Source organism: Amblyraja radiata, chromosome 3, assembly GCF_010909765.2.
Source record: "Amblyraja radiata isolate CabotCenter1 chromosome 3, sAmbRad1.1.pri, whole genome shotgun sequence".
NCBI classification, from domain to species: domain Eukaryota; kingdom Metazoa; phylum Chordata; class Chondrichthyes; order Rajiformes; family Rajidae; genus Amblyraja; species Amblyraja radiata.
In genome coordinates, this window is record NC_045958.1 from 59,809,667 (window position 1) to 59,835,013 (window position 25,347).

Consider the following 25,347-nt stretch of genomic DNA (forward strand, 5'->3'; position numbering starts at 1 on the left):
TAATATCACATGAAAAAACAAATCTTGGTTTCTTTCAAACTGCAAAACAAACGCATGCCATTAGATCAGTTTTAGTTCAGTTCAGTTTAGTTTATTGTCACGTGCACCGAGGTATAGTGAAAAGCTTTTGTTGTGTGCTGATCAGTCAGCAGCAAGACAAAACATGATTACAATCGAACTATTTACAGTGTATAGATACATGATAAGGGTATAACGTTTAGTGCAAGGTAAAGCCAGCAAAGTCCGATCAAGGATAGTTCAAGGGTTACCAATGAGGTAGATAGTAGTTCAGCACTGCTGTTTGGTTGTGGTAGGATGATTCAGTTGCCTGATAACAGCTGGAAAGAAACTGTCCCTGAATCTGGAGATGTGTGTTTTCACACTTTTTTCCTGAAGGGAGAGAGAAGAGGTAGTGGCCAGGGTGCCACTCAACCTTGATTATGCCGCTGGCCTTGTCGAGGCAGCATGAGGTATAAATGGAGTCAATAGAAGGGAGGTTGGTTTGTGTGATGGTCTGGGCTGTGTCCAAAATTCGCTGTCGTTTCTTACGGTTTTGGATGGAGCTGTTCCCAAACCAAGCTGTGATAAAATGCTTTCTATGGTGCATCTGGAGACGTTGGTGAGAGTTGTAGGGGACATGCCAAACTTCCTTAGCCTTCTAAGGATGTATAGGCTTTGGTGTACTTTCCTGGTCGTTGCTTCAATATGCGTGGTACAGGAGAAATTGTTGCTGATACTGACTCCTAGGAATTTGAAGTTTTCTACCATCTCTACTTTGGTGCCGTCAATGCAAACTGGGGTATGTGTACCGACCGCTTCCGAAGGTCGATCACTATCTCCTTTGTCTTGCTGACATTGAAAGGTTGTTGACTCGACACCAGGACACGAGGCTCTCAATCTCCTTCCTGTACTCCGTCTCATCAATATTTGATATCCGGCCTACAATGGTGGTGTTGTCTGCAAATTTGAAAATTGAATTAGATTTGTACATGGTTGCACAGTCGTGGGTGCACAAGGAGTAAAGAAGAAGGCTGACAACGCATCCTTGTTGTGGATTATCGTAAAGGATGATTTGTCCCCTATCCTCACTGATTGGGGTCTGTTGGTCAGGAAGTCGAGGATCCAGTTGCATGTTCCCCAGATCTCTCCATTTTATTAACTTGTAATAATCTAAAGATCTGAACTGGTCTGGATTTCTGGTTCATTAACCACAAGTACCAGGTGACATTATGCTACTGATTTAAGGCTAGTTTGAATCTAGATAAAGAGACTTGAAAATTCTCAATCAGATTTGTACATGGCTGCATAGTTGTGGGTGTACAAGGAGTGAAGAAAGGGGTTAAGAACACATCCTTGCAGAGCACCAGTGTTGAGGATTATCGTAGATGATAATTTATTCCCTATCCTCGCTGATTGGGGTCTGTTGGTCAAGAAGTCGAGGATCCAGCTGCAGAGATGAATGCTGACATCAAGTCCCCTAAGTTTGGTGATAAGCTTGGATGGTATAATGGTATTAAAGGCAGAGCTGTAGTCTATTAGCAGCACAAAGCATGCACCTAAAATCAGGATACCATGCATTCTAAACATGTTATGCAACATATTATAGAAAGAACCTTCACCAAAAACTGAACTGAAGCAGCCACATATTGTAGATGGTATTGTTACGTGAAGATGTCAAGACTAAATTCGTCATATGTACAAGTATGGTGACTACAGGTACAGTGAAAAACTGGTTTGCAGAAGAATTAGACACACAGATTCAGACAGCATACAAAATAAATTATACAAGATGACAGCAAGAAAAGGACTGCTGAAACAAAACATTAGTGCAAAGCACAATTAGAAAAAACAAATCCAAGGTAGTGCAAAGGCTGGTCCATTGTCTTCAGTTACTGAAGTACTGATTGGAGTTGCGTAGATCTGTACAAGAATCTGGTGATTGTAGGAAAATAGTTATTCTTGAACCTGGTTATGTGAGACTTCAGGGCTCCAATTGTTGCAAAAGGCAGTTTGGCCCGGAAGGTGGGATCCTCTTGAGGCAGCACTTAATACAGATGTTTGCAAGTTAAGGAGGGCTGTGCCTGTGATGGACTGGCCAGCAAGCCTTGCCATAGTTAATCCGTGATTCCAGCTTAGTCCGGAATTGGCCCTTCGTACTTGCAGGACTACAGGAGGCTGTACATGGATTACTTATACCACTCTGTTTCGCCAATCTTAAACACCACAGATTTAGCCTTCAGTAGATTACAAATCATCTGGTTTATTTAGGGCTTCAGGTTGGGGAAGATTCAGAATGTTTGTGGGTACACACACGTCCACATATTTCTTTATGAAGTCAGCGACAACAATAAAACATTCATTAGATTCCTCTGTTGAATCCCTGAACATGGCCAATTCCACCAATTTGTAGCAGTCATGGAAGCATTCTTTTGCCTCCCCTGACCCACCAGGTACCCTCCAGCAGATAATGCACCTCTTTACTCTGCTTTTTCACTTCCACATGGTACTTTAAGAAAGGGGAATATTCCACTTGTCTGAATGGATGTTGCTCCCATAACATAAAAGCACAATACCAGATTGTTTCAAAAACATCGACTTTGTTTGACTTACAAAATGCAATTTTTTGCTGTGACTTCTTTGACAGCATCTCCCAGATCCATGGCTTCATCACATCACAGACAGATGGATACAACACTTTGTGAATATTGTGAAACACAAGCTTAATGGGCCTGTCCCACGTAAGCGACTGCAGGAGACTATACAGTCGCCACATGGTCACCACATGTTCGCGGGTGGTTGCCGGGGAGTTGCCTTCATGGTCATGAGGAGTTCCCGCATTCTGGAAACTAGTCGCAGCCTCAGTATGGTCGGCGAGAATTCTCAAGCTGTAGGTGGGTCGCCAGGAGGTCCTAATGGGTTGCCAGGAGGTCGAAGGTTCTCGTAGGTTGTAGCCGGTGCTGACTGGTAAATTTCATTGGCTCATTGGGGAAAAAAAGGTAAGCGGTAGTTTTCAGAACCAAGGATAACCGACCGGTAATGTTAAACGTCCACCGAGCTTCACAGCCGAGTATCTCTGGCTTCTTAAAAGTTGTCGTCACTCCTTCTCCCCCCTTCTCCTCCCCTCTTTTAAAGAACACTGTGCTTTAGCCGTCTTTTTACAGCGCCAACCTTCCTGTTCATCGCGACGTGTGTCTGTTTCACCTTGGCTTTGCACCGTGAGAATTTTATAGACAGCGCTCCCACCCGCTTGCCCTGTCCCCCGCCTGCATAACGGGCTGGTGAAGGAAGTGATGTGTGTGTGTGTGTTCCACTCTGACAGTCGCCGTTCCAATTGCCGGTTTTTCAGGCGAGTGCCGGCAACTTGAAAAGTCGAAAAATCGCCTAAGTGGGACAGGCCCATAACTCCTGTTTCCTCAACTAGACTTGGCAAAGTGTTGCAGATCTTCATTGTTGCTGGATCAAAATCTTGGCACTACTTACCAAATATACAAAATAGGAACAGGATTATATGACAATTCAGTGTTCAGGGATTGCTCCGCCATTCAGTATGACCATGGCAAAACATCATCCATATCAGTATCCTGTTCTCAACGTCACCCCAAATCCTTTGATTCCTTCAGTATTAGAAAATATTTTCCAAGTAGACTAGTTATAGCTCAGGAGGGAGCCATTTAGCCCATCATGTTTGACTCTCCATTATAGCAATTTTCAGCAATTCCAGTCTCTTCTTCAGATCCTTGCAAGTTATTTCTCAGCATATATTTATCCAACTTACTGTTGAAGACTATGATGGAACCTGCTTCCGCACCTGCTGGCAATGTAATCTGAATGCAACATCTCCAAGTTTGCGGATGACACGAAGCTGGGGGGCAGTGTTAGCTGTGAGGAGGATGCTAGGAGGCTGCAAGGTGACTTGGATAGGCTGGGTGAGTGGGCAAATGCATGGCAGATGCAGTATAATGTGGATAAATGTGAGGTTATCCACTTTGGTGGCAAAAACAGGAAAGTAGATTATTATGTGAATGGTGGCCGATTAGGAAAGGGGGAGATGCAACGAGACCTGGGTGTCATGGTACACCAGTCATTAAAAGTAGGCATGCAGGTGCAGCAGGCAGTGAAGAAGGCGAACGGTATGTTAGCATTCATAGCAAAAGGATTTGAGTATAGGAGCAGGGAGGTTCTACTGCAGTTGTACAGGGTCTTGGTGAGACCACACCTGGAGTATTGCGTACAGTTTTGGTCTCCTAATCTGAGGAAATACATTCTTGCCATAGAGGGAGTACAGAGAAGGTTCACCAGACTGATTCCTGAGATGTCAGGACTTTCATATGAAGAAAGACTGGATAGACTCGGTTTGTACTCGCTAGAATTTAGAAGATTGAGGGGGGATCTTATAGAAACGTACAAAATTCTTAAGGGGTTGGACAGGCTAGATGCAGGAAGATTGTTCCCGATGTTGGGGAAGTCCAGGACAAGGGGTCACAGTTTAAGGATAAAGGGGAAATCTTTTAGGACCGAGATGAAGAAAACTTTTTTCACACAGAGAGTGGTGAATCTGTGGAATTCTCTCCCGCAGAAGGTAGTTGAGGCCAGTTCATTGACTATATTTAAGAGGGAGTTAGATGTGGCCCTTGTGGCTAAAGGGATCAGGGGGTATGGAGAGAAGGCAGGTACAGGATACTGAGTTGGATGATCAGCCATGATCATATTGAATGGCGGTGCAGGCTCGAAGGGCCGAAAGGCCTACTCCTGCACCTATTTTCTATGTTTCTATGTTTCTATGTATTCTAACCAACTGATACTTTCTTTCTGAATATGCTAAATGACTTGGCCTCCATTGCCTTCTGCGATAGAGAGTTCCAAACGTTCACTATGCTCTGAAAGAAGAAATTGTTCTTGATCTCTGCTCTAAATTGCATGCTCCATACCCTGAAGTTGTGACTAACACCCACTCTCCCCTCCCCTAACCATGGTTCTGCACTGTCAAAAATATGACACTGTTCGAATATTATAGGTTTTTAGTAGATGTTGTTGCATTCATACGATGAACATTGGTCCAATTGACCTAATTGTTCCATATATGACAATCTTGACATCTTGGGAACTAATCTGGATAAATAGACATCCTTGCACACCTTCCATAGCAAGGTGGTCTTTTCTCAGAGATCAAAACTGCATACAAAGTTCTAGACGATGTCTCACCTGTATTAGCTTTTCCAGCTGTAGTCGGACATTCTCACTTTAATATAACTCGGGCCCTAACACTGATCACTGTAGGATTTGATCTACCATCCCATCCATCCATTTATTTCAGTTCTCTGCTTACTGTCATTCAACAAATTTTAACACATGCTAGAGTATGTGCTTTAATGTTATATACTAACTAAAAAGTGTGGCCTTCAAAGGCCATCGACAAGTCCAAAAGCATCTTATCCACTGGTTCTCCCTTAGGTGCATTCTCAAAGCATGATTTTTTTACCATAAACTCACGCTGACTTTATCCAGTTAATGTTTTCCTGTTATTACACTTTTATAATAAAAGCTATAATTTTCTATGCCACTGAATTTAAGACTTTCACCAGTGTGTAATTTCCTTTGCCTCTACCCTTTTTTAAAATAGTGGAGATATATTTGCCACGTAATAAAGTTTAAATAAATTTGTAAAATGAGTACAATTGCATCTACTTGCAAGATTACTTTCTTTAGTATGTGTAAGAAGGAACTGCAGATGCTGGTTTACACCGAAGATAGGCACAAAATGCTGGAGTAACAAAGTGGGACAGACGGCATCTCTGGAGAGAAGGAATGGGTGACGTTTTGGGTCGAGACCCTTCTTCCTTCTCTCCAGCGATGTTGCCTGTCCCGCTGAGTTACTCCAGCATTTTGTGACTTTCTTTAGAAACATGGAACATAGAAAAATAGCTGCAGGTGTAGGCCATTTGGCCCTTCGAGCCAGCACCGCCATTCAATATGATCATGGCTGATCATCTAAAATCAGTACCCCGTTCCTGCTTTTTCCCCATATCCCTTGATTCCTTTAGCCATAAGAGCTAAATATAACTTTAGAAAATACTAAATTTATTATTTTGGGATGTAGACTACAAGGCCCTGCAGATACGTTAGCTTTTGCTCCTAATTTTATAACATTATTTCTTTACTATTTTTTTCTTTCAGTTCCTACATTTCTATGAATGATTGAACTGATTGATTGATGTAATGCCTCACCATTATGGCACCATGCTTGAGACCTGCCTTTATTATGTTATTAGCTCTCAAAGCTCTTCTTTGTGCTGTAGCTTCATTTAACTCTCAGCCTTATTCTAAGTCATCCACTTTTGCTTCTTCCTTTTATATTTCATTTTGTTTCCTATTTTCCAAGCTTCTATATTCGTTCTTCATCTCCAACCATTCTAGTTTAAACCCTCCAACAGTGCAGATTACAGTGCCCTAATGTTTGGGACAAAGACCCATCATGTATTTATTTGCCTCTGTACACAACAATTTGAGATTTGTAATAGAAAAAAATCACATGTGGTTAAAGTGCATGTTGTCAGATTTTAATAGAGGCCATTTTCATACATTTTGGTTTCACCAAGTAGAAATTACAGCTATGTTTATACATAGTCCCCCCCAATTCAGGGCACCATAATGTTTGTGACACATGGTTTCAGGGGTGTTTGTAATTGCTCAGGTGTGTTTAATTGCCTCCTTAATGCAGGAATAAGAGAGCTCTCAGTACCTAATCTTTTCTCCAGTCTTTTCATCAACTTTGGAAACTTTTATTCCTGTTTATCAACATAATAATATAATAATAATATATTTTATTGTCATTGCACAGAGGTACAACGAGATTTGGTATGCAGCTTCCATCCGATGTAATAACTTAATTAACTAAAAACGTAGACACCCAGAGAAACAAGATTTAAAAAAAAACAGTTAAAGCAGTATAAAGTGCAAATAGGTCTGTGCCGGGTCGATGTGCGACGTGACCATCCGAGGGAGACAGTTCATGGGGGTGGGGGGGGGGGGGGCACTCAGCAGGGCACCAAAGTTGCGCCAAAGAAAGTCAAAGAAGCCATTATGAGATTGAGAAATAAGAATAAAACTGTTAGAGTCATCAGCTAAACAGGCTTAGCAAAATCAACTGTTTGAAATATAATTAAGAAGAAATAGAGCATTGGTAAGCTTAATAATCGCAAAGGGACTGGCAGACCAAGGAAGACCTCAACAGCTAATGACAGAATAATTCTCTCTATTATAAAGAAAAATCCCCAAACACCTATCCGACAGATCGGAAACACTCTTCAGGAGTCAGGTGTGCATTTGTCAATGAACATTATCCGCGGAAGACTTCATGAACAGAAATACAGAGTAAACACAATTGACTGCATTGGTGCTACCTCCTGCACCCATGCAGAACTCACTGACTTCATCCATTTCACCACTAACTTCCATCCGGCACTCAATTCATCTGGGCCATTTCCGACATCTCCCTACTATTTCTAGACCTCACTATCTCCATCGCAGGTAACAGACTACTGACCGACATCTACTGAATTGAATTGAATTGAATTGAATCCTTTATTTGTCATTCAGACCTTTCGGTCTGAACGAAATGCTGTGGCCTGCAGCCATACATGTAATAATAACAAAACACAATAAACACAAATTAACATCCACCACAGTGAGTTCACCAAACACCTCCTCACTGTGATGGAGGCGAAAGTCTTAGAGTTACTGTCTCTTCCCTCCTCTTCTCCCTCTGCGCCAAGGCGATACCCCACCGGGCGATGGTAAGTCAGTCCCGCGGTTCAAGCTCCGCAGCCCGGGGGTGGTCGAAGCTGCCGCCCTCCAGTCCAGGACGCAGCTGTTGCAACGGGTGCTCCGGAAAACAGGCACCAGCCTGTGACCTGCGAGCTCCCGACATTGTCCTCCACTGGCCCGCGGCCGAGCCCCGGATCCAGGTCGCCGCCGCCAGAACGCCGCCTCAGCCGCCGTAGCACCGTCTCCGCCCCGCACCGGGCCGCCCACACGGCAGCGTCTCAAGAGAAGGGGGATACGACAAAAAAGTCGCATTCCCCTGAAGGGAGAGACAGAAAGCCCTGTTTCACCCTCCGCCCACACACATAACACCACCTAATAACCAAAAAAATTACTAAACTAGACAAAAAAAAACAACACAAAAAAGTAAAAACAGACAGACTGCAGGCGAGCCGCAGCCGTATCACAGCGCCGCCACTTCCGGAACGCCGCCACTTCCGCTACAAGCCCACTGACTCCCATGGCTATCTGGACTACACTTCTTCCCACCCTGCATCCTGTATGAACTCTATCCCCTACTCCCAATTCCCCCGTCTACGCCGCATCTGCACCCAGGATGAGGTGTTCCAAACCTGGGCACCGGAGATGTCCTCATTCTTAAGGGAACGGGGGTTCCCCTCTTCGAATATAGATGAGGCTCTCACCAGGGTCTCTTCTATATCCCGTACCTCCGCTCTCACTCCCCATCCACCCACTCTCAACAAGGGCAGAGTCCCCCTTGTCCTCACCTTCCACCCAACCAGCCGTCACATACAACAGATAATCCTCCGACATTTTTGCCACCTCCAACAGGATCCCATCACTGGCCACATCTTCCCATCTCCTCCCCTTTCGGCTTCCAGAGACCACTCCCTCCCTGGTCAATTTGTTCCTTCCCACCTAAACCACCCCCTCCCCTGGTACTTTCCCTTGCGACCGCAGGAAATGCTACACTTGTCGCTTTACCTCCCCCCTTGACTCCATCCAAGGACCTAAGCAGTCTTTCCAGGTGAGGCAGAGGTTCACCTGCACCTCCTCCAACCACATCTATTGATCTGCTGCTCTAGGTGTCAACTGCTGTACATAAGTGAGACCAAGCGCAGGCTTGGCGATCGCTTCGCCCAACACCTCGCACAGTTTGCATTAACCAACCTGATCTCCCGGTGGCTCAGTACTTCAACTCCCCCTCCCATTCCGAATCTGACCTTTCTGTCCTGGGTCTCATCCATGGCCAGAGTGAGTCCCACCGCAAATTGGAGGAACAGCACCTCAGATTTCGCTTGGGTGGTTTACACCCCAGTGGTATGAACATTGACCTCCAATTTAGGAAGTCCTTGCTTTCTCCCTCCTTCCGCTCCCCTTCCCAGCTCTCCCACAGCCTACTGTCTCGCCTCTTCCTTTCTTCTTCCCACCGTCCCCACCCCCCACATCAGTCTGAAGAAGGGTCTCGACCCGAAACGCCACCTATTCCTTCGCTCCATAGATGCTGCCTCACCCGCTGATTTTCTCCAGCATTTTTGTCTACCTTCGATTTTTCCAGCATCTGCAGTTCTTTCTGAAATATAGAGACTACACTGCAAGATGCAACTTCTGGTTAGCTGCAAAAATAGGATGGCCAGGTTACAGTTTGTCAAGAAATACTTAAAAGAGCAACCACAGTTATGCAAAAAGGTCTTGTGGACAGAATGGACGAAGATTAACTTATATCAGAGTGATGGCAAGAGCAAAGGAGGAGAGAAGGAACTGCCCAAGATCTAAAGCATACCAACTCATCTGTGAAACACGGTGTTGGGGGTGTTATGGTCTGAGCATGTATGGCTGCTGAAGGTACTGGCTCACTTATCTTCATTCATGATACAATTCCTGATGGTTTTAGCATAACAAATTCTGAAGTGTATAGACACAAGTTCAACCAAGTCCCACAAAACACATTGGCCGGCGATTCATTCTACAGCAAGACAATGATCCCAAACATACTGCTAAAGCAACAAAGGAGTTTTTCAAACCTATAAAATTGTCATTTTTTGAGTGGCCAAGTCAATCACCCGATCTGAACCAAATTGAGCATGTCTTTTATATGCTGAAGAGAAAACTGAAGGGGATTAGCCCCCAAAACAAGCTTAAGCTAAAGATGGCTGCAATACAGGCATGACAGAGCATCACCAGAAAAGACACCGAGCAACTGGTGATGTCCATGAATCGCAGACTTCAAGCAGTCATTGCATGCTAAGGATATGCATCAAAATACTAAACATGACTACTTTCATTTACATTGCTGTGTCCGCAAACATTATGGTGCCCTGAAATGGGGGGACTATGTATAAACACTGCTGTAATTTCTACATGATGAAACCAAAATCTATAAATATGGCCTTTATTAGAATCTGACAACGTGCAATTTAACCACATGTGATTTTTTTCTATTACAAACTTCAAATTGTGGAGTACAGAGGCAAATAAATAAATGATGGGTCTTTGTCCCAAACATTATTGAATTGAATTGAATTGAATTGAATCCTTTATTTGTCATTCAGACCTTTCGGTCTGAACGAAATGCACTGTAACACAAAGCCCTTCTTGCCCATCCTCTCACCCCGCCAGTCCCCATGGTATTAGTCCCTATACTGCTCAGGTGTAATTCCAATGTTCCAGGGATCTCCATCCCACCATGCGCATCTCCCCCCCCCCCCCCCCCTCCACTGCAGCTCCACTGCATATTCATGTTATCTTCCTTTTCCTCCAATCTATATTTTAGCTAGCATGTGGATGTTCATGAGCATTCTGAAAATGACTACCTCTGAGGCAGTGCATCACCACAAGGACTTTCCGCTGCTGTCTTATTATGTGGAAATTATGGATAGCCAATAACTCGTTACCTTCCTTGAAGTGGCCACATGCCAAAGAATATATTGTAAACACATTTTGCAAATTTAATATGGGCTCATCAGAATTTTCCAATGTTTGAATCAACTCAGGCAGGGGAGTTACATAGTTTTCACTCAGTTTATTAAATTATCCCATTGCAAGTCTTTTGCATATTTTATGCTCAGTGATACATTTGTAATGGAATGTTATTGACCTGAAACATCATGTCCACAGATGCGGTCTGAGCATTTCCAGCACTGAGTTGAATTTTGTAAAGTTCCAATTGCTGATAGAAACAACATTTAATTTGATTTTCTTCTCTTTGTTCAGTTAGTGAGTAGAAAATGAAGTAAATACAAAAAAATAATCTTGACATTGGAAACTGGTAAACCACAACTTTCATCACAATTGATCAAAACTCCCTGCTCAGCATTCCTGTATGTTTTTGAATATCTACATCTCTCATTCTGCAGAGCTGGCAGATTGTACATTCATCCAGTTACTTGGTTAAGCCACTGAATGACCAGAGTGCAAAACTTTCCAAACATCTCATAGGAAATAAATACTTAACTATCACAATACAGTTGAAGGTACTAAACTCACGTACAGGAAATATGGCAAGAAGCTGGGATGATATGGTGGAGGTGGTAAGGGTTGCTGTGAGCGATATCTGCGTCCTGGCAGTCTTCGAGGCATGAAATGAGGATACGGCTGTTTGGGAGCAATAACAGACAACAGTAAACATAAACTGCAGTCAACATTTGCTCTCAATATCATCCATAAATTTGCTCAACTTCTCAATGAAACAAGGAACTTGATAGTTAATTATCATCAATAAAGAACACTTACTGGAAATCAAGTTTTCAAAATAATCAGATTTATAAAACCCTTCTGCAGGGCTTCATGCCACCTCTAAGCATGCTGAAAGCAGCCAGTGAATGGAGTGAGGCATCTGAGTTGTTCCTGTAGATACATTTTGTGAAGTAATATCACACCAGAACAGCAAATCCATACACCACAGATGAGATAGTATTTACCTTTATATTGATATTTACTTATTTCTTGTTTTAGAATTATTATCTATAATGTAATAATCAAATTGCTCTCTCAAAATAACTACAACCACTTGCATAAATGTAACAAACGTCCCTGAAGAGAAAGTTGGTGGTGCAGAACACTACATTCAGCAAGACATGCGTTAAGTTTATATTGGATTAATCAGTTTCTTTGGGGATATTTTTTATATAATTCATATATGATAAATTAAATTAACTCCTCAATTTACAATCAAAACAAATTTGGCAATTTCAAAAGAAATTAACTACAAGTCTTCAGCTAAATTGATTTTCTTTAAAACATTTAAATTCCAACCCATACACTGTTATCTTCTTTCTCCAACATAACCCCACGATCAGTAGCCAAATATTGTGACTGAAGAAGGGTCTTGACCTGAAATGTCATCCATTCCTTCTCTCCAGAGATGCTGCCTATTTTGCTGAGTTACTTCAACTTCCATTATTGATTCCATTATTGATTCTTTAACATGGGCTAATGCCCTAAAGTGCCACATATGTAACAAAATAATTCTGGTACACACAACAAAGAAAGTGAAATCTGTGCTTTCCGTCCATTTACAATTCTGGCAAATCAGAGATGGTCCTGGTATTCTGCTGTTTCCATGAGGAGTCCAACGGTTGAATGACAAAAATGTAATCAGAAGCATTTGCAACCTTTTGCATTGATGACCAACCAAAGACATTCCTATGATCTCCACCATAATAGAAACTAATTCAATCAATTTCATTCATTCCATGTGATATTAAGAAACAGCTTTCTAGTCTCAAAGATGGTGGGACAAAAGAATACAAGAAGAATTGGAAGTGCAGGCGAATTGGCTCCTCAAGTCTACTCCTCTATTTACTGAGATCATGTTTGATCCGATAGAAACCTCATCTCCACATTCCCATCTACTTGCAGTTGCCTTTCATTCCTTACTCACTCATACCTGTCTATCCATCCATTCCCATCTTAAAAATACTCAAGAGGTAGGACTTCCGGTGGCGCCATGACAGTGAAGGCTGTGTAGTCGACTTGCTCTCCGGGAGGCCCTCTTCAAACCAGCCATAAAGAAAAAATATATTGTGGTATACGCGGACAAAGGTGTGCTGGCAGCTGCCCGAACATGATGGGTCGACATACGGCGTCCGAATGCGGAGGAAAAGGAAAGATTGAAGGACAGAAACCGACAGACGACGGTGAGTCCGACAAGGAAGGCCCGCTAATTCTCTCCGAGTTGAGAGTTGAAAAAAGAACATAAAGAAGCCTCAGAAGATACAAAACAGAGACTAATGAGAGTGGAGGATAAAATTAAGGATTTAACGGCTCGAATGGAAAAGCTGGAGGGAAAATTGAAGGAAATGGGAGGACAGAGCAAGTTTAACAGAAGATAAGGGAATGAGACACGAGAGGGCAATTAATTACCTGTTACAGAGAGATGCTAAGCTAGCGGAGAAAATTTTGGACCTGGAAAATCGAGCGAGGCGTAAGAATTTGCGGATATATGGAGTTACAGAGGGAAAGGAATAAAAAAGAACATGTTCCAGTTTGTAACTGAACTGTTGAGGAATTCCCCAGAACTCCCGGAAGATTTAATTGATCATATTGAGAGAGCACATAGGTCCCTCGCAGACAGACCGAGAGCAGAGGAAGCCACACCAAAATCCATAATAGTCAGATTTTTGGACTATTACACAAAAGATATCGTGCTGCAACAGGCTTGGAAGCAACGAAAGATAATATATGAAGGGGACAGAGTGTATTTTGATCAAGATTACTCGCCAGAAGTCCAGAGAAAGCGTAAGGAGGTACGACAGGTGATTAAGCAACAGCGGGAGAAAAATATCAGAGCCAAGTCTCCATTCCCGGCGCAGCTCAAGATCTTCCTAGATTCTGGAGTTAAAGCCTTCAAGACACTGACCGAGGCAGCACCCACACTGGAGAAGATGGGGATCCACATCAGAACGGAGTCCAGAGATGAGTTGAATGCGGGATCATTGGTCAGGGGGCACGAATAAAGCCAGCGGGCAGAGAGGATTGACAACTTTGTCAGAGAATGATCTTCGCACCATCTTGGGTATCACAAGAGAAGGACTATAGACAGGTTTGAAATAACTACAGAAAACGTGGGTCCTATGGTAAAATGACTGCAAGAGACTATTGAGACAATGAAGTGGACAAATAATATGTATATGAAAATACAATAGTATATGGAGATATAAATAGTATGCAAATAGTATGTACATATACTCTGCGGTGTTTTTGAAGAAGGTTAATTATGCTACGTTTAATAGTACGTATACGGCTAGTTTTGTATTCTATATTTTTATTTAATTTAAATGCACTATTTAAGAGAGGGATTGAGGGGGGCTCTCTCGGGTGGGGGAAAGATACCTGCCATTTATTTTTGTTTATAACTGTAATTTAGAAGTCCCAAAGTGGGATTTAGAGCAACCTTACTTTAGTTGCAACCACACATAAGTGGGCTACCCAGGAGAGACCTAGTCACATCTCTTCGCCTTTTTACGAGGAGATGGTACACCAGTTAGTTCAGGGTGTCCAGATAGGTTTGTTAGATAGGAAGTACCTTTAAAAAAAAATATATTTCTTGTCTTATGTGTAAAGTTTTATTGTTTATTGATCTGTCTGTTTTGCAAATGTCTTTTATTGTTGCATCGCACCCTAGTAAATTGTATTGTGAGTATAGTGGATATTCACAGGCTAACCAGAGCGGATATTCACAGGCTAACAAGAAACAAAAATGGTATAGAAAGCAACTAATAGAATACACAATGTGGAATAATGACTAATTTAAAGATAGTAAGTTATAATGTTCACGGTTTAAATCACCCCATAAAGAGGAGAAAAATTCTGAGCCAACTCAAAAATTTAGGATGCGGAGTTGCATTGATACAGGAAATTCATTTGGTGGAAACTGAACATAAAAAGCTTAGAAGAGAGTGGGTGGGTGAGGTATTTAGCGCCTCCTATGGGAAAACGAGAGGGGTGGCTATCCTTTACAATAGAAATTGATTTTTTTCAGTAGAGAAAGTACTCCAAGATATATTGGGGAGATACGTAATGGTAATTGGTACAATAAGTGGGTGGTAGTATTGATAATAAATATTTATGCACCAACGGAAGATGATTACTCTTTCTTTAGAGACATTACAAATGTAATTGCAGAAAATGCCAAAAGTTTGATAATACCTGGTGGAGATTTTAATGCTGTTCTTGATGGGAGGCTGGATAGATTACCAGATGAGTATAACCAAAAAAAAAAAAAAATACTAAATAACATGCTATGGGAGTTAGGATTAGTCGACCCATGGAGATATAAAAATCCAAGGGGGAGGGACTATAGTTTCTTCTCGAACGTGCACGGGAGCTATTTACGTATAGATATGTTTTGTGTCCTCAAACAATATACACATAGGCACAACAACAATCAGTGACCATGCACCCATAATCCTCACCCTGGAGCTAGGAACAGAAAAGTGATTTAAATACTGGAGAGCAAACATTTTTGATTGACCGATACGGTAGTGACCCAGGAAATTAGGAATTGTATTAAAGAGTACTTTGACTACAATGACAATAGTGAAGTAACACCATCCACTCTTTGGGATGGTGCAAAAGCAGTAATAAGGGGTAAAATGATCGAAATATCGAGTAGAGTAAGGAAGAACAGGTTGAAGAAGCAATCTGACCTGGAAAGTAAAATAAAGGTATTAGAAGTAGAACACAAAATAACAATAAAACTAAGAATCTTTTAAAGGAACTAAAACAAAAAAGACATGAGTTAGAAAAGCTTCTAACATATAAAGCGGAAGGAGCCCTTCGATTCTTAAACCAAAAATACTATGCGAATGGAAACAGGGCTAGTCGCATTTTGTCCTAGTGGCTGCGCGGCTCTGGCTGCAGCGGCTCTCCGGCAGTCCTGTTTGTTTTCTGCTGTTTATTTTCGTTTTGGTTAGTCTAGTTTTGGTTTTTAGTTTCTGTTTTGGGGGGGGGGGGGGTTGAAACGGGGCTTGCTGTCTCTCCCTGTGGGGGAATGCGACTTTTTTGTCGTATTCCCCTTCTCTGCCTCCGTCTGCACTGAGGCCTAATGGCGGAGTTGGCGACCTCGAGGCTCAGGAGGCAGAGCCCGCCAGGACTCACCCTGGGCTCGCTCCCGTGAGGACGGCCCGGCTCGGGGCTGGACAGTGCTTTCGTGAGGGGCTGTGACGCTCCCGTGAGGACGGCCGGCCCGAGGAAGGAACGGTGCTCCCGTCGGAGTGGCCGAGCTCGGGGAGGTACGGCGCTCCTAGCCCGAGGGAGGAGCGGCGCCCATGTTGGGGCGGCCCAGCCCGAGGGAGAAGCGGTGCCCAGTCGGGGCGGCCCAGCCCGAGGGAGAAGCGGTGCCCAGTCGGGGCGGCCCAGCCCGAGGGAGGAGTGGCGCCCATGTCGGGGCGGCCTGGCGCGAGGCTGAGACGGTAACGGCACTCACGTGAGGGCGATCCGGCTCGGGGCTGGAACGGTGCTCCGGTGGCTGGGATGGCGTTCTGGCGGCGGTGGCCTGAGTCCGGGGTTCGGCCGCGGGCCAGCGGCTGCGTCAGCGGGACTGGTGGGCGGCAGCTTCGACCACCCCGGGCCGCGGTGTTTGAGCCGCGGGACAGTTGTAACATCGCCCGGGGGGTATCGCCTCAGCGCAGAGGGAGAAGAGGAGGGAAGAGACTGGAGACCTAAGACTTTTGCCTCCATCACAGTGAGGAGATGTTGGGTGGACTCACTGTGGTGGATGTTAATATGTGTTTATATGTTGTTTTTTATTGTATTGTATTGTATGTATGACTGCTTCAATTTCGTTCAGACTTCGGTCTGAATGACAATAAAGGCTATCTAATCTAATCTAATCTAATCTAATTTTGGCATTTCAGTTGCGTAAGGAGCAAGCTAATCGAGTGGTTTCCAAAGTTTTACATCCGGTTTCTAGAAATTTAGTTTCACAACCACGAGAAATCGCAGAAACGTTTGCATCCTTTTATGAACAACTATACGACTCTCCTGAAATCATAGATAAAGAGGAAAAGATTAGAACTTTCTTTTCTGGATTAAAAATGCCCTGCCTTTCCCAAGAAGAAGCGATAAATATGACAACACAAATAGAAGAGCAGGAAATAAAAGAAGTATTAAAAAAACTAAAGAACAACAAGTCCCCGGGGACGGATGGGATTCCAGGAGAGTTTTATAAATGTTATAAGAACGAGCTTTCTCCGATTCTGGCTAGAGTCTATAACTATGCCTTGTCTGAAGGTAACCCACCGAGATCATGGGCTGAGGCTATAATTTCTGTTATTCATAAGGATCCAAAGATCCCACTGGATGCGAAGGCTATAGACTGATAAGTCTCTTATGCAATGACCAAAAGATACCTAGTGCTATATTAACCAAGAGAATCCAAAAAATTATAAAACAATTTTGATACATCCTGATCAAACAGGGTAGACAGGGAGCCAATAATATTAGGCGGGTTCTGAACATCATTACACATGCAAAAAGGAAGCATCAGACTTCAATGTTATTAAGTTTAGATGCCCAAAAGGCTTTCGACAGAGTAGATTGGGTCTATCTTGAACATACAAAATTTATAAATTGGATGAAAACACTATATTCAAATCCAAAGTCAAGAGTGAGGGTAAATGGATGTTGCTCTGAGTTTTTTGAATTGAAGCGAGGAGACAGTTTGAGTCCCCTGCTTTTTGACATGTTTAGAGCCGCTCGCAGAAACCATCAGGCAAGAGGACTATATAGAGGGTATTAAAGATGATAGGGGGGTGGAACAAAAAATGTCACTATTTGCAGATGATGTTATGATCTATGTGAGCAATCCTATCTCCTCAGTGCCTCGCCTAATGCAAGTCTTAAAGGAATATGGAGTAATATCGGGATATAAAACAAATGACTCAAAATCGGAAGCAATGATGCTGTCAGGTCTATGGCCTTCGCAACTAAATGATCAGGTCAGGTTCCATTGGTCTAGGGAGGGTTTTAGATGTCTAGGTATTGTCATCACCCCCTCTATTTCAGCATTGTTTGAAGCTAACTATTGCAAATTATTTAAGAGGATAAAGGCAGATATGCTCAGATGGGAGATTCTCCCTTTATCTCGAAATGGTAGAATTGAAGCTGTTCGAATGAATATTTTGCCCCAACTGCTTTTCTTATTTCAAAGCTCTACCAGTAGAGGTCCCTGAAGTGGCATTTAAGGCGTCGGACAAAGAGTTAACAAGATTTGTGTGGCAAAATAAGGAACCCAGAGTTAGACTTAAGACACTGTTATTATCAAAACAAAAAGGGGGCCTAAATATGCCCAACATTAAATATTATTACTGGGCAGCGCAGTTGAGAACCCTGATAGCATGGATAACAAATGATAAGGAAACGGGATGGGTGTAAATAGAGCAAATTTCATGTCCCAGTATTGTCCTGGCTGGGCTCCCATTTCTAAGTCAAGCAAATTGGAAGAAATTAAAAATAGATAATGAATGGATTAAATTCACAATGAAAACGTGGTTGGCTATCAGAAAGCAATTAAATCTCTTCAATTCTATATCAAGAGCAATGAAGATAGCTGCTAGTCCCAATTTTCTACCCAGCAAAATTGATAAGGGTTTCAGAAACTAGGCAGACAAAGGGCTCATTACTGTAGATCAGCTTTTTTTGTGGGGGAGTTTTGAAATCATATGAGCACCTTCAGAAATAATTAAAAACGTAGTCCCGTAAAGTTATCGAGAAATGAAATGCCACCAAACGTTCAACAGTGGAAGGAAAGACTGAAAAGTGTATATTTGATGGAAAGTATAACAGCTAAACTCCAGTTGAGGACTGATGCCTTCAATATTATGTGGAAACCAGTATTACTACAACTGCCAAGATTGATTAAGGATACAATTGGATGAGCTTGCTCCGGTACCTGTGAATAGGATGCTTTTACGATAGAACGTAAAGATGATTTGATGCAATGCGATGCTGATAGATGCTAGGTGATTTGTTGTTTTTTTTTGTTTTGTTTGTATGTATATTTTGTTATGTCAATAAATGTTGAGTTCAAAAAATATATATATATTCAAAGACTTTGCGTGCACAGTCTTAGCAGAGAAATCTGTGTTCCTCTGAAAATCTGACCTCGTATTTGAAGAAGGTAACCTATTACTTTAAAAACATAGTCCCGATTTTCAGATTCTCCCATGAGAGAAAACTTCATCTTCATATCCACTCAATCTAGTATACCTTCTTTAAGTTGCTTCCACCACATTGACATCCTTCATTGAATGCATAATATTCCCGGTCTCTCCAATGTTCTATACATCTTTTGGATGATGTATGACTATTTTTTGGATGCATTACTCTTTTTTGGATTCAATTCCCTTAGCATTGAATAGTAATATTCTGCTTAATCTTTACTAACAACTTGATGCACCTGTGAACTAGTCTCTTGCAAATCATATACATGGGTACATTGGTAGATCTCTTTAAATGCACGTTGAATGCAAGTAACAATGTTATACTTTGCATCCATTCTGCTTTGGATTTTTTTTGCCTTCTGTATTGGAAGTCACTTGTGATAAAACTTTAGCCACGTGACCCAAAGCACTTTAATGGTCTTACAACCTGGCCACATTTTACTATTATACCAAGGATAAAAATAACAACAAAAACATTTCTTACTAAATTAGCAAAGGGTTATCTATATTTTAATTTTGTATCTTCTATATCCGAGTGTAGTAAGAACACAATGAAAAAAACATTATAAATAATTACAGAGAAATGTGAGGTGTTACATTTTGGGAAGTCTAACATGGGCTGGACATAAACAGTGAATGGTAGGGCTCTGGGGAGTGTTGTAGAGCAGAGGGATCTAGGATTGCAGGTGGCCTTCATCAGTCAAAGAGTATTGAGTATAGAAGTTGGGATGTCATGTTTTAGTTGTGTATGATGTTGGAAAGGCTGTATTTAGAGTATTGTGTTCAGTTCCGGGCACAATGTTATAGGAAAGAAGTTGTCAAGCTGGAAAGGGTACAGAGAAGATTTACGAGGATATTGCCAGGACTAGAGGGTCTGAGCTACAGGGAGAGGTTGACTAGGATGGGACTATTCTTTGGAGCGCAGGGGGATGTTTAAGGATGATCTTATAGAGGTGAATAAAATCACGAGAGGAATAGATTGGGTAGATGCACAGAGTCTCTTGCTGAGAGTAGGTGAATCAAGGACCAGAGAACATGGGTTTAAGGTGAAGGGGAGAAGGTTTAATAGGAATCTGAGGGGCAACTTGGTGGGAACAAACTGCCAGAGGAGGTAGTTAAGGCAGGGACTATCCCTATGTTTAAGAAACAGTTAGGTACATGGATAGGTACACAAAATTGCTGGAGAAACTCAGCGGGTGCAGCAGCATCTATGGAGCGAAGGAAATAGGTAACGTTTCGGGCCGAAACCCTTCCTCAGACGTTTCGGCCCGAAACGTTACCTATTTCCTTCGCTCCATAGATGCTGCTGCACCCGCTGAGTTTCTCCAGCATTTTTGTGTACCTTCGATTTTCCAGCATCTGCAGTTCCTTCTTGAGGTACATGGATAGGACAGGTTTGGAGAGATATGGACCAAACGTGGGCAGGTGGGGCTAACAACTGGGAAATGTTGGCTGGTGTGGGCAAGTTGGGACAAAGGGCCTGTTTCCACGCTGTTTTACTCTATAAAAGTATTAAATTCTAGTTAACACAGCTATGGGCATAGCCTAGCCATTCAAGTTACTATCTCACAGCTCCAGTGATCTGTGTTCTACGTTGACTTCTAGCACCGTGTGGAGTTTGCACTTTCTTCATGTGGCAATATGGGATTCCTCCTAGTGCTCCAGTTTCCTCGCGCATCCCAAAGATAGGCAGGTCAACTGGCCACTGTAAACTGCCCCTAGTGTGTGATGAGCATACTAAGGTATGGCATCTCAGTGTGGTATCTCAGCTGCACGGAGGCGGAGAGGAGAGCTCTTCAGCGCATCGTCAACAGAGCGCAGAGGATCATCGGGACAGAGCTACCAGCCTTGGAGGGCATCTACCACACGCGGTGCCTCAGGAAGGCCCTCAGCATCCATAAGGACTCATCACACCCCTGCCACGGTCTGTTTCAACTACTTCCCTCCGGCAGACGTTACAAGGCCTTCTACGCCCGAACCTCTAGACTCAGGAACAGTTTTATCCCAAGAGCTATAGCGGCTCTGAACCGGCCCTAATGAGTGCCACCCCACCCACTCCCTTTGGACAGTCTCCCTCAGATGGTCACGTCAATCAATTCAGCTTGCTTATTTATGTATTGTATTTATTTACCTTTCTTGTACATCAGTGGAGCTGCACACTAAATCTCGTTGCACTGACGTGCAATGACAATAAAAGATATATTATTATTATTATTATTATTGATGTCGTAAAATTTGGAAGTTGATTAACGTGAAGAGAGTAAAGTGCGATTAAGTAGGATTAATGTAAAATGGGCATGTGATAGTTGGTGTGAACTTGGTAGGGGCAAAAGACCTCCATGCAGTACGATTCTGTAATCCTGAGATTTAGTAGGAAGTAGACCAAGTGTGGGCCTGTTGGGCCCCGTCCCCAATGCAATATACCACCACACACCCATAGTCCCCAACTGCGCAGGCGCGGCTGACGGGTTCCCGTTGTGAGGTCAGAGATCCTCTTTGTGATGCGAGTGATGGCAACCCACCCCCAACTGCGCAGGCGTGGCCGGCAGGTGGGAGCGCGACTGCGATGTTTTTAAAGTATAAAATGGCGATAACTTGTAAAATATAAGATCAATGTGAACGCATCTCACTCTCCCTCTTAACTCCCCTATTCCCCATCTCCATTATCCTCCCTCTCCCCACCCTCCACCAAGCTCTGCTTGCTCTCCTCACCCCCTCCCTCCCCTCCTATATCTTCCCCCTCCCCTTCTCCAATATCTCGCCATCCCTCTTCCTACCCTTATCCTCCTCCATTCCCCCAGCACTCCCTCCCCTCCCTCTTCTTTCCCCTCTCCTGCCCTCTCCCACTCCCTCCCTCACCTCTCCCTCCCTCTCCTTTCTCCTACCCTCAGTCACTCTGTCCCTCCATAACCCCTCTCCCCTCCCTATCCTCCTCCTCTCCCTTTATCCCCATCCTTCCCCCACTCCTCATCCCCCGCTATGCCCCCCCCACTCTCCCTCCTCACCCCACTGCCCTCCTCTCTCCCCCACTCCACTCCCCCTATTGCCCTCTCCTCTCCCACTCTCCCTCCTCATCTCCCCCACTCTCCCTCCCCATCTCCCCCAGGGTCCAGCTCCTCTCCCTCCTCCTGGAGCATCAGAGCCGCCGCCCCCAGACCTAGCCCCAGCCTCAGTCCCTCCCTCCATAACCCCTCTCCCCTCCCTGCCCCCTCCTCTCCCTCTATCCCCCTCCTCCCCCACTCCTCACCTCCCCCCTTTCCCACCCCCCACTCTCCCTTCTCACCTCCCCCACTGCCCTCCTCTCCCTCTATCTCCCACTCCCAACCTTCCCCACTCCCCCCCTCATCTCCCACTTTCCCTCTTCACCTCCCCCACTTTCCCCTCCCTCCCTACCCACTCCTCTCCCTCAATCCCCCCACTCAACTCCCCAGGAAAAAAAAGAGAGAGAGAGTATGGCCACATTTGAAAGATGGTGAGCAATTTTGGGCACCATATCTGAGGAAGGATGTGCTGGCTCTGGAGAGGGTCCAGAGGAGGTTTACAAGAATGATCCCAGGAATGAGCAGGTTAACCTATGATGAGCGTTTGTCGGCACTGGGCTTGTACTCGTTGGAGTTTAGAAGAATGAGAGGGGGACCTCATTCAAACATGCAGAATAGTGAAAGACCTGGATCGAGTGGATGTGGAGTGGATGTTTCCACTAGTGGGAGAGTCTAGGACTAGAGGTCATAGCCTCAGAATTAAAGTATGTTCTTTCAGGAAGGAGATGAGGAGACATTTCTTTAGTCAGAGGGTGGTGAATCTGTGGAATTCTTTGCCACAAAAGGCTGTGGAGGCTAAGTCAGTGGATATTTTTAAGGCAGAGATAGATAGATTCTTAATTAGTACAGATGTCAAGAGGTTATGGGGAGAAGGCAGGAGAATGGGGTGAGGAGATAGATCAACCATGATTTAATGGCAGAGTAGCCTTGATGGGCCGAATAGCCTAATTCTACTATTCCTTATGACAATAGGTATAGCATTTCAGATTAATTATCTTTCTTTAAAAGCAATGCTCTGGCATTTTCTATTTCAGCCTTTTGTATTTTTGTATACAAAATGTAGCTTGAAATTTAGCAAGTTTAATAGCTTTTGAAAGTAGAAGCGTCTGTGAGTATGTCAAATCAGTGAACTAATGTCTAGTAAAATTAACATTGCATGAATTGACTTAAAGTTTACAAGCCTAACTAGAGAAAAATTGTTTCTAAATTAAATGTAACGTAAAAGTCCTTTGATACTTCACTTTTGACAAATTTAAAAGCAGTAAAGCCATATAATAAGTATCTTTTTATGTACAATTCAATGTCCTTCAAATATATTTATACTGTGCCAAAATTAATTTAGTCTATAAGTTCTTTAGTTGCAAAAAAATCTCACCAATTCTTGTGCATGATTCTGCATGAAGTAATCCAAAGCCTATAATTAGTTCAATTAAAGCACTTTTCTGGTCTCACGACATCCTCCAGTGATTTTTTTTGTCAAATCAATTCAAGTCACAAGTTCGAAAAAACGATATCATTTGGTACTTGAAAAGATATTGAATCAAGGACAATCTTAGAACTCAATAGCATGTTCTTGATCTTCTCTGCTTTGGACAATTCCATTCCACCCTCCAGTCACACCCTATCATCTAGTGTTAGATGAAGTAAAGAAACCTTCGGTACTCACAACTCCAAATGGCAGCTCTTGGTGAAGAGAGTCGTGTGGCAGGAACTGGAGCGGTGCAGATGGAGGCAGGGTAGGCGGATGTGGCGACGGAGGATAAGCGAAACCACTGACAGGAAGATGTTCTCCCAATAACTCCACTTCATTTTCTATCCTTTGTAAAGGCTAATAAGAGATAGGTAACAATTATTAGACATGGTTTTCTTGGTTATGATCAGTCAGAAAGATCTTTTGCCTATTTTAAAGCTTTTGGAAGTTATTTCAGATTATTTTGGTCATTTTTAAATATTTGAAGCTTTGCCAATTTGAGGAAAATACATTTGCTCATTTGAATGTACAAATTTAGTATGTATCCAAGCTTCCAGAATTTTGACAAACTTATTTTTGCAACTTATTTTTCTTCTTATGTACAGATATGCCTAGCAACATTTAAGTTATCACCTCTTTCTCCAGGTCAAACTGGGTATGAAACAGACGACAGATGGAACTGCACCAAACAAAATCTATTGCATCAGTCTTCTGAATGGTCCATCCATGAGCTAGGGTACTCTATGATTCACCTCTAGGCCATTGAGGACTTTGCACTCTGTCTATGGAACAGATGCCCTACAATGCTGAGAACTATATTCCGCACTCTGTATCTTCCCGTTACTCGGTCAACACAAAATGCTGGAGTAACTCAGTGGGTCAGGCAGCATCTCTGGAGAAAAGGAATGGGTGACATTTTGTGTCAAGACCCTTCTTCAGACTGATGTCAGGGGACGGGGTGGGACAAAGGTAGAATGTAGTCGGAGACATTTAGACTAGTGGGAGTCTTCCTGTTGCTCTAACTATTGTACTTGAATTAGAATGGGTTGATTCCATGTATATCTGATTGTTTGGATAGCATGCAAAACAAATATTTTCACTGTACTGTGGAGCCATCTTGTGGCCGAGCCACTTTGGTCTCGAACCTTCTGTCGAGCTTGAGATCTCACGTGAACTGGCGTGATCTGGGCCAACCAATCAACGGCGATCTGGGTGGTCAGGTGATGGGGTGCAGCAGATGACAGAGACTTCACGAGGCAGCCATCGCTTTTGTACTAATATTAAACTGTGTGTTTAAATATTAAATGAGTGTTCGTCCAACACGTGAACCTCTTCAGTACCTTTGTACATGTGACAATAATAGACCTAAAGCCAAATTATTATGCTTAGTTTACAGTACAGCCTGAACTTTCTTTATTGCCTCTCCATTTCATATTTTTAGCTCAAAGAATTGCCTTGATCAAGCTTGTTGAAAAAGGCTTTCATTTACCAAGAACACTAATTCATCAGATATTTTGAATAATTTTATGAAAAATCATTTCACTCATCAAAATGCTATAAGCATCACCTCTAGATATGGAAAGTGACAATTAATTTATTCCAACTGCTTTTGAGGCATTACGTTTTGTTGTGTACTCCTAGAGTAACTCCTAAATCCAGAAACTCTCATTACTCCCACTAAAAATTATGGCTCTTCATCACTATGTTGTTCCCGGATACTTACAGTGCCCTCCATAATGTTTGGGACAAAGACCCATAATTTATTTATTTGCCTCTGTACTCCACAATTTGAGATTTGTAATAGAAAAAAATCACACGTGATTAACGTGCACATTGTCAGATTTTATTAAAGGCCATTTTTGTACATTTTCGTTTCACCATGTGGTAA

At 43.0% G+C, this 25,347-nt stretch overlaps 1 protein-coding gene across 5 annotated transcripts in view; it reads right to left on the minus strand.

The window, feature by feature from the left end:
• The window catches only part of rnf38 (ring finger protein 38), a 158,443-nt gene that overhangs the window by 26,837 nt on the left and 106,259 nt on the right, over positions 1–25,347 (minus strand). For 4 of the 5 annotated variants that reach the window (XM_033017866.1, XM_033017868.1, XM_033017867.1 and 1 more), the window contains 2 exons: positions 23,655–23,816; positions 11,273–11,376 (listed from right to left, as the gene is read on the minus strand). In XM_033017866.1, coding sequence (XP_032873757.1) covers positions 11,273–11,376; positions 23,655–23,816 — 266 coding nt within the window. Of the gene's footprint in view, positions 1–2,312; positions 2,427–11,268; positions 11,377–23,654; positions 23,817–25,347 lie in introns of those variants that run through there. The other variant, XM_033017869.1, reaches the window with a different exon arrangement.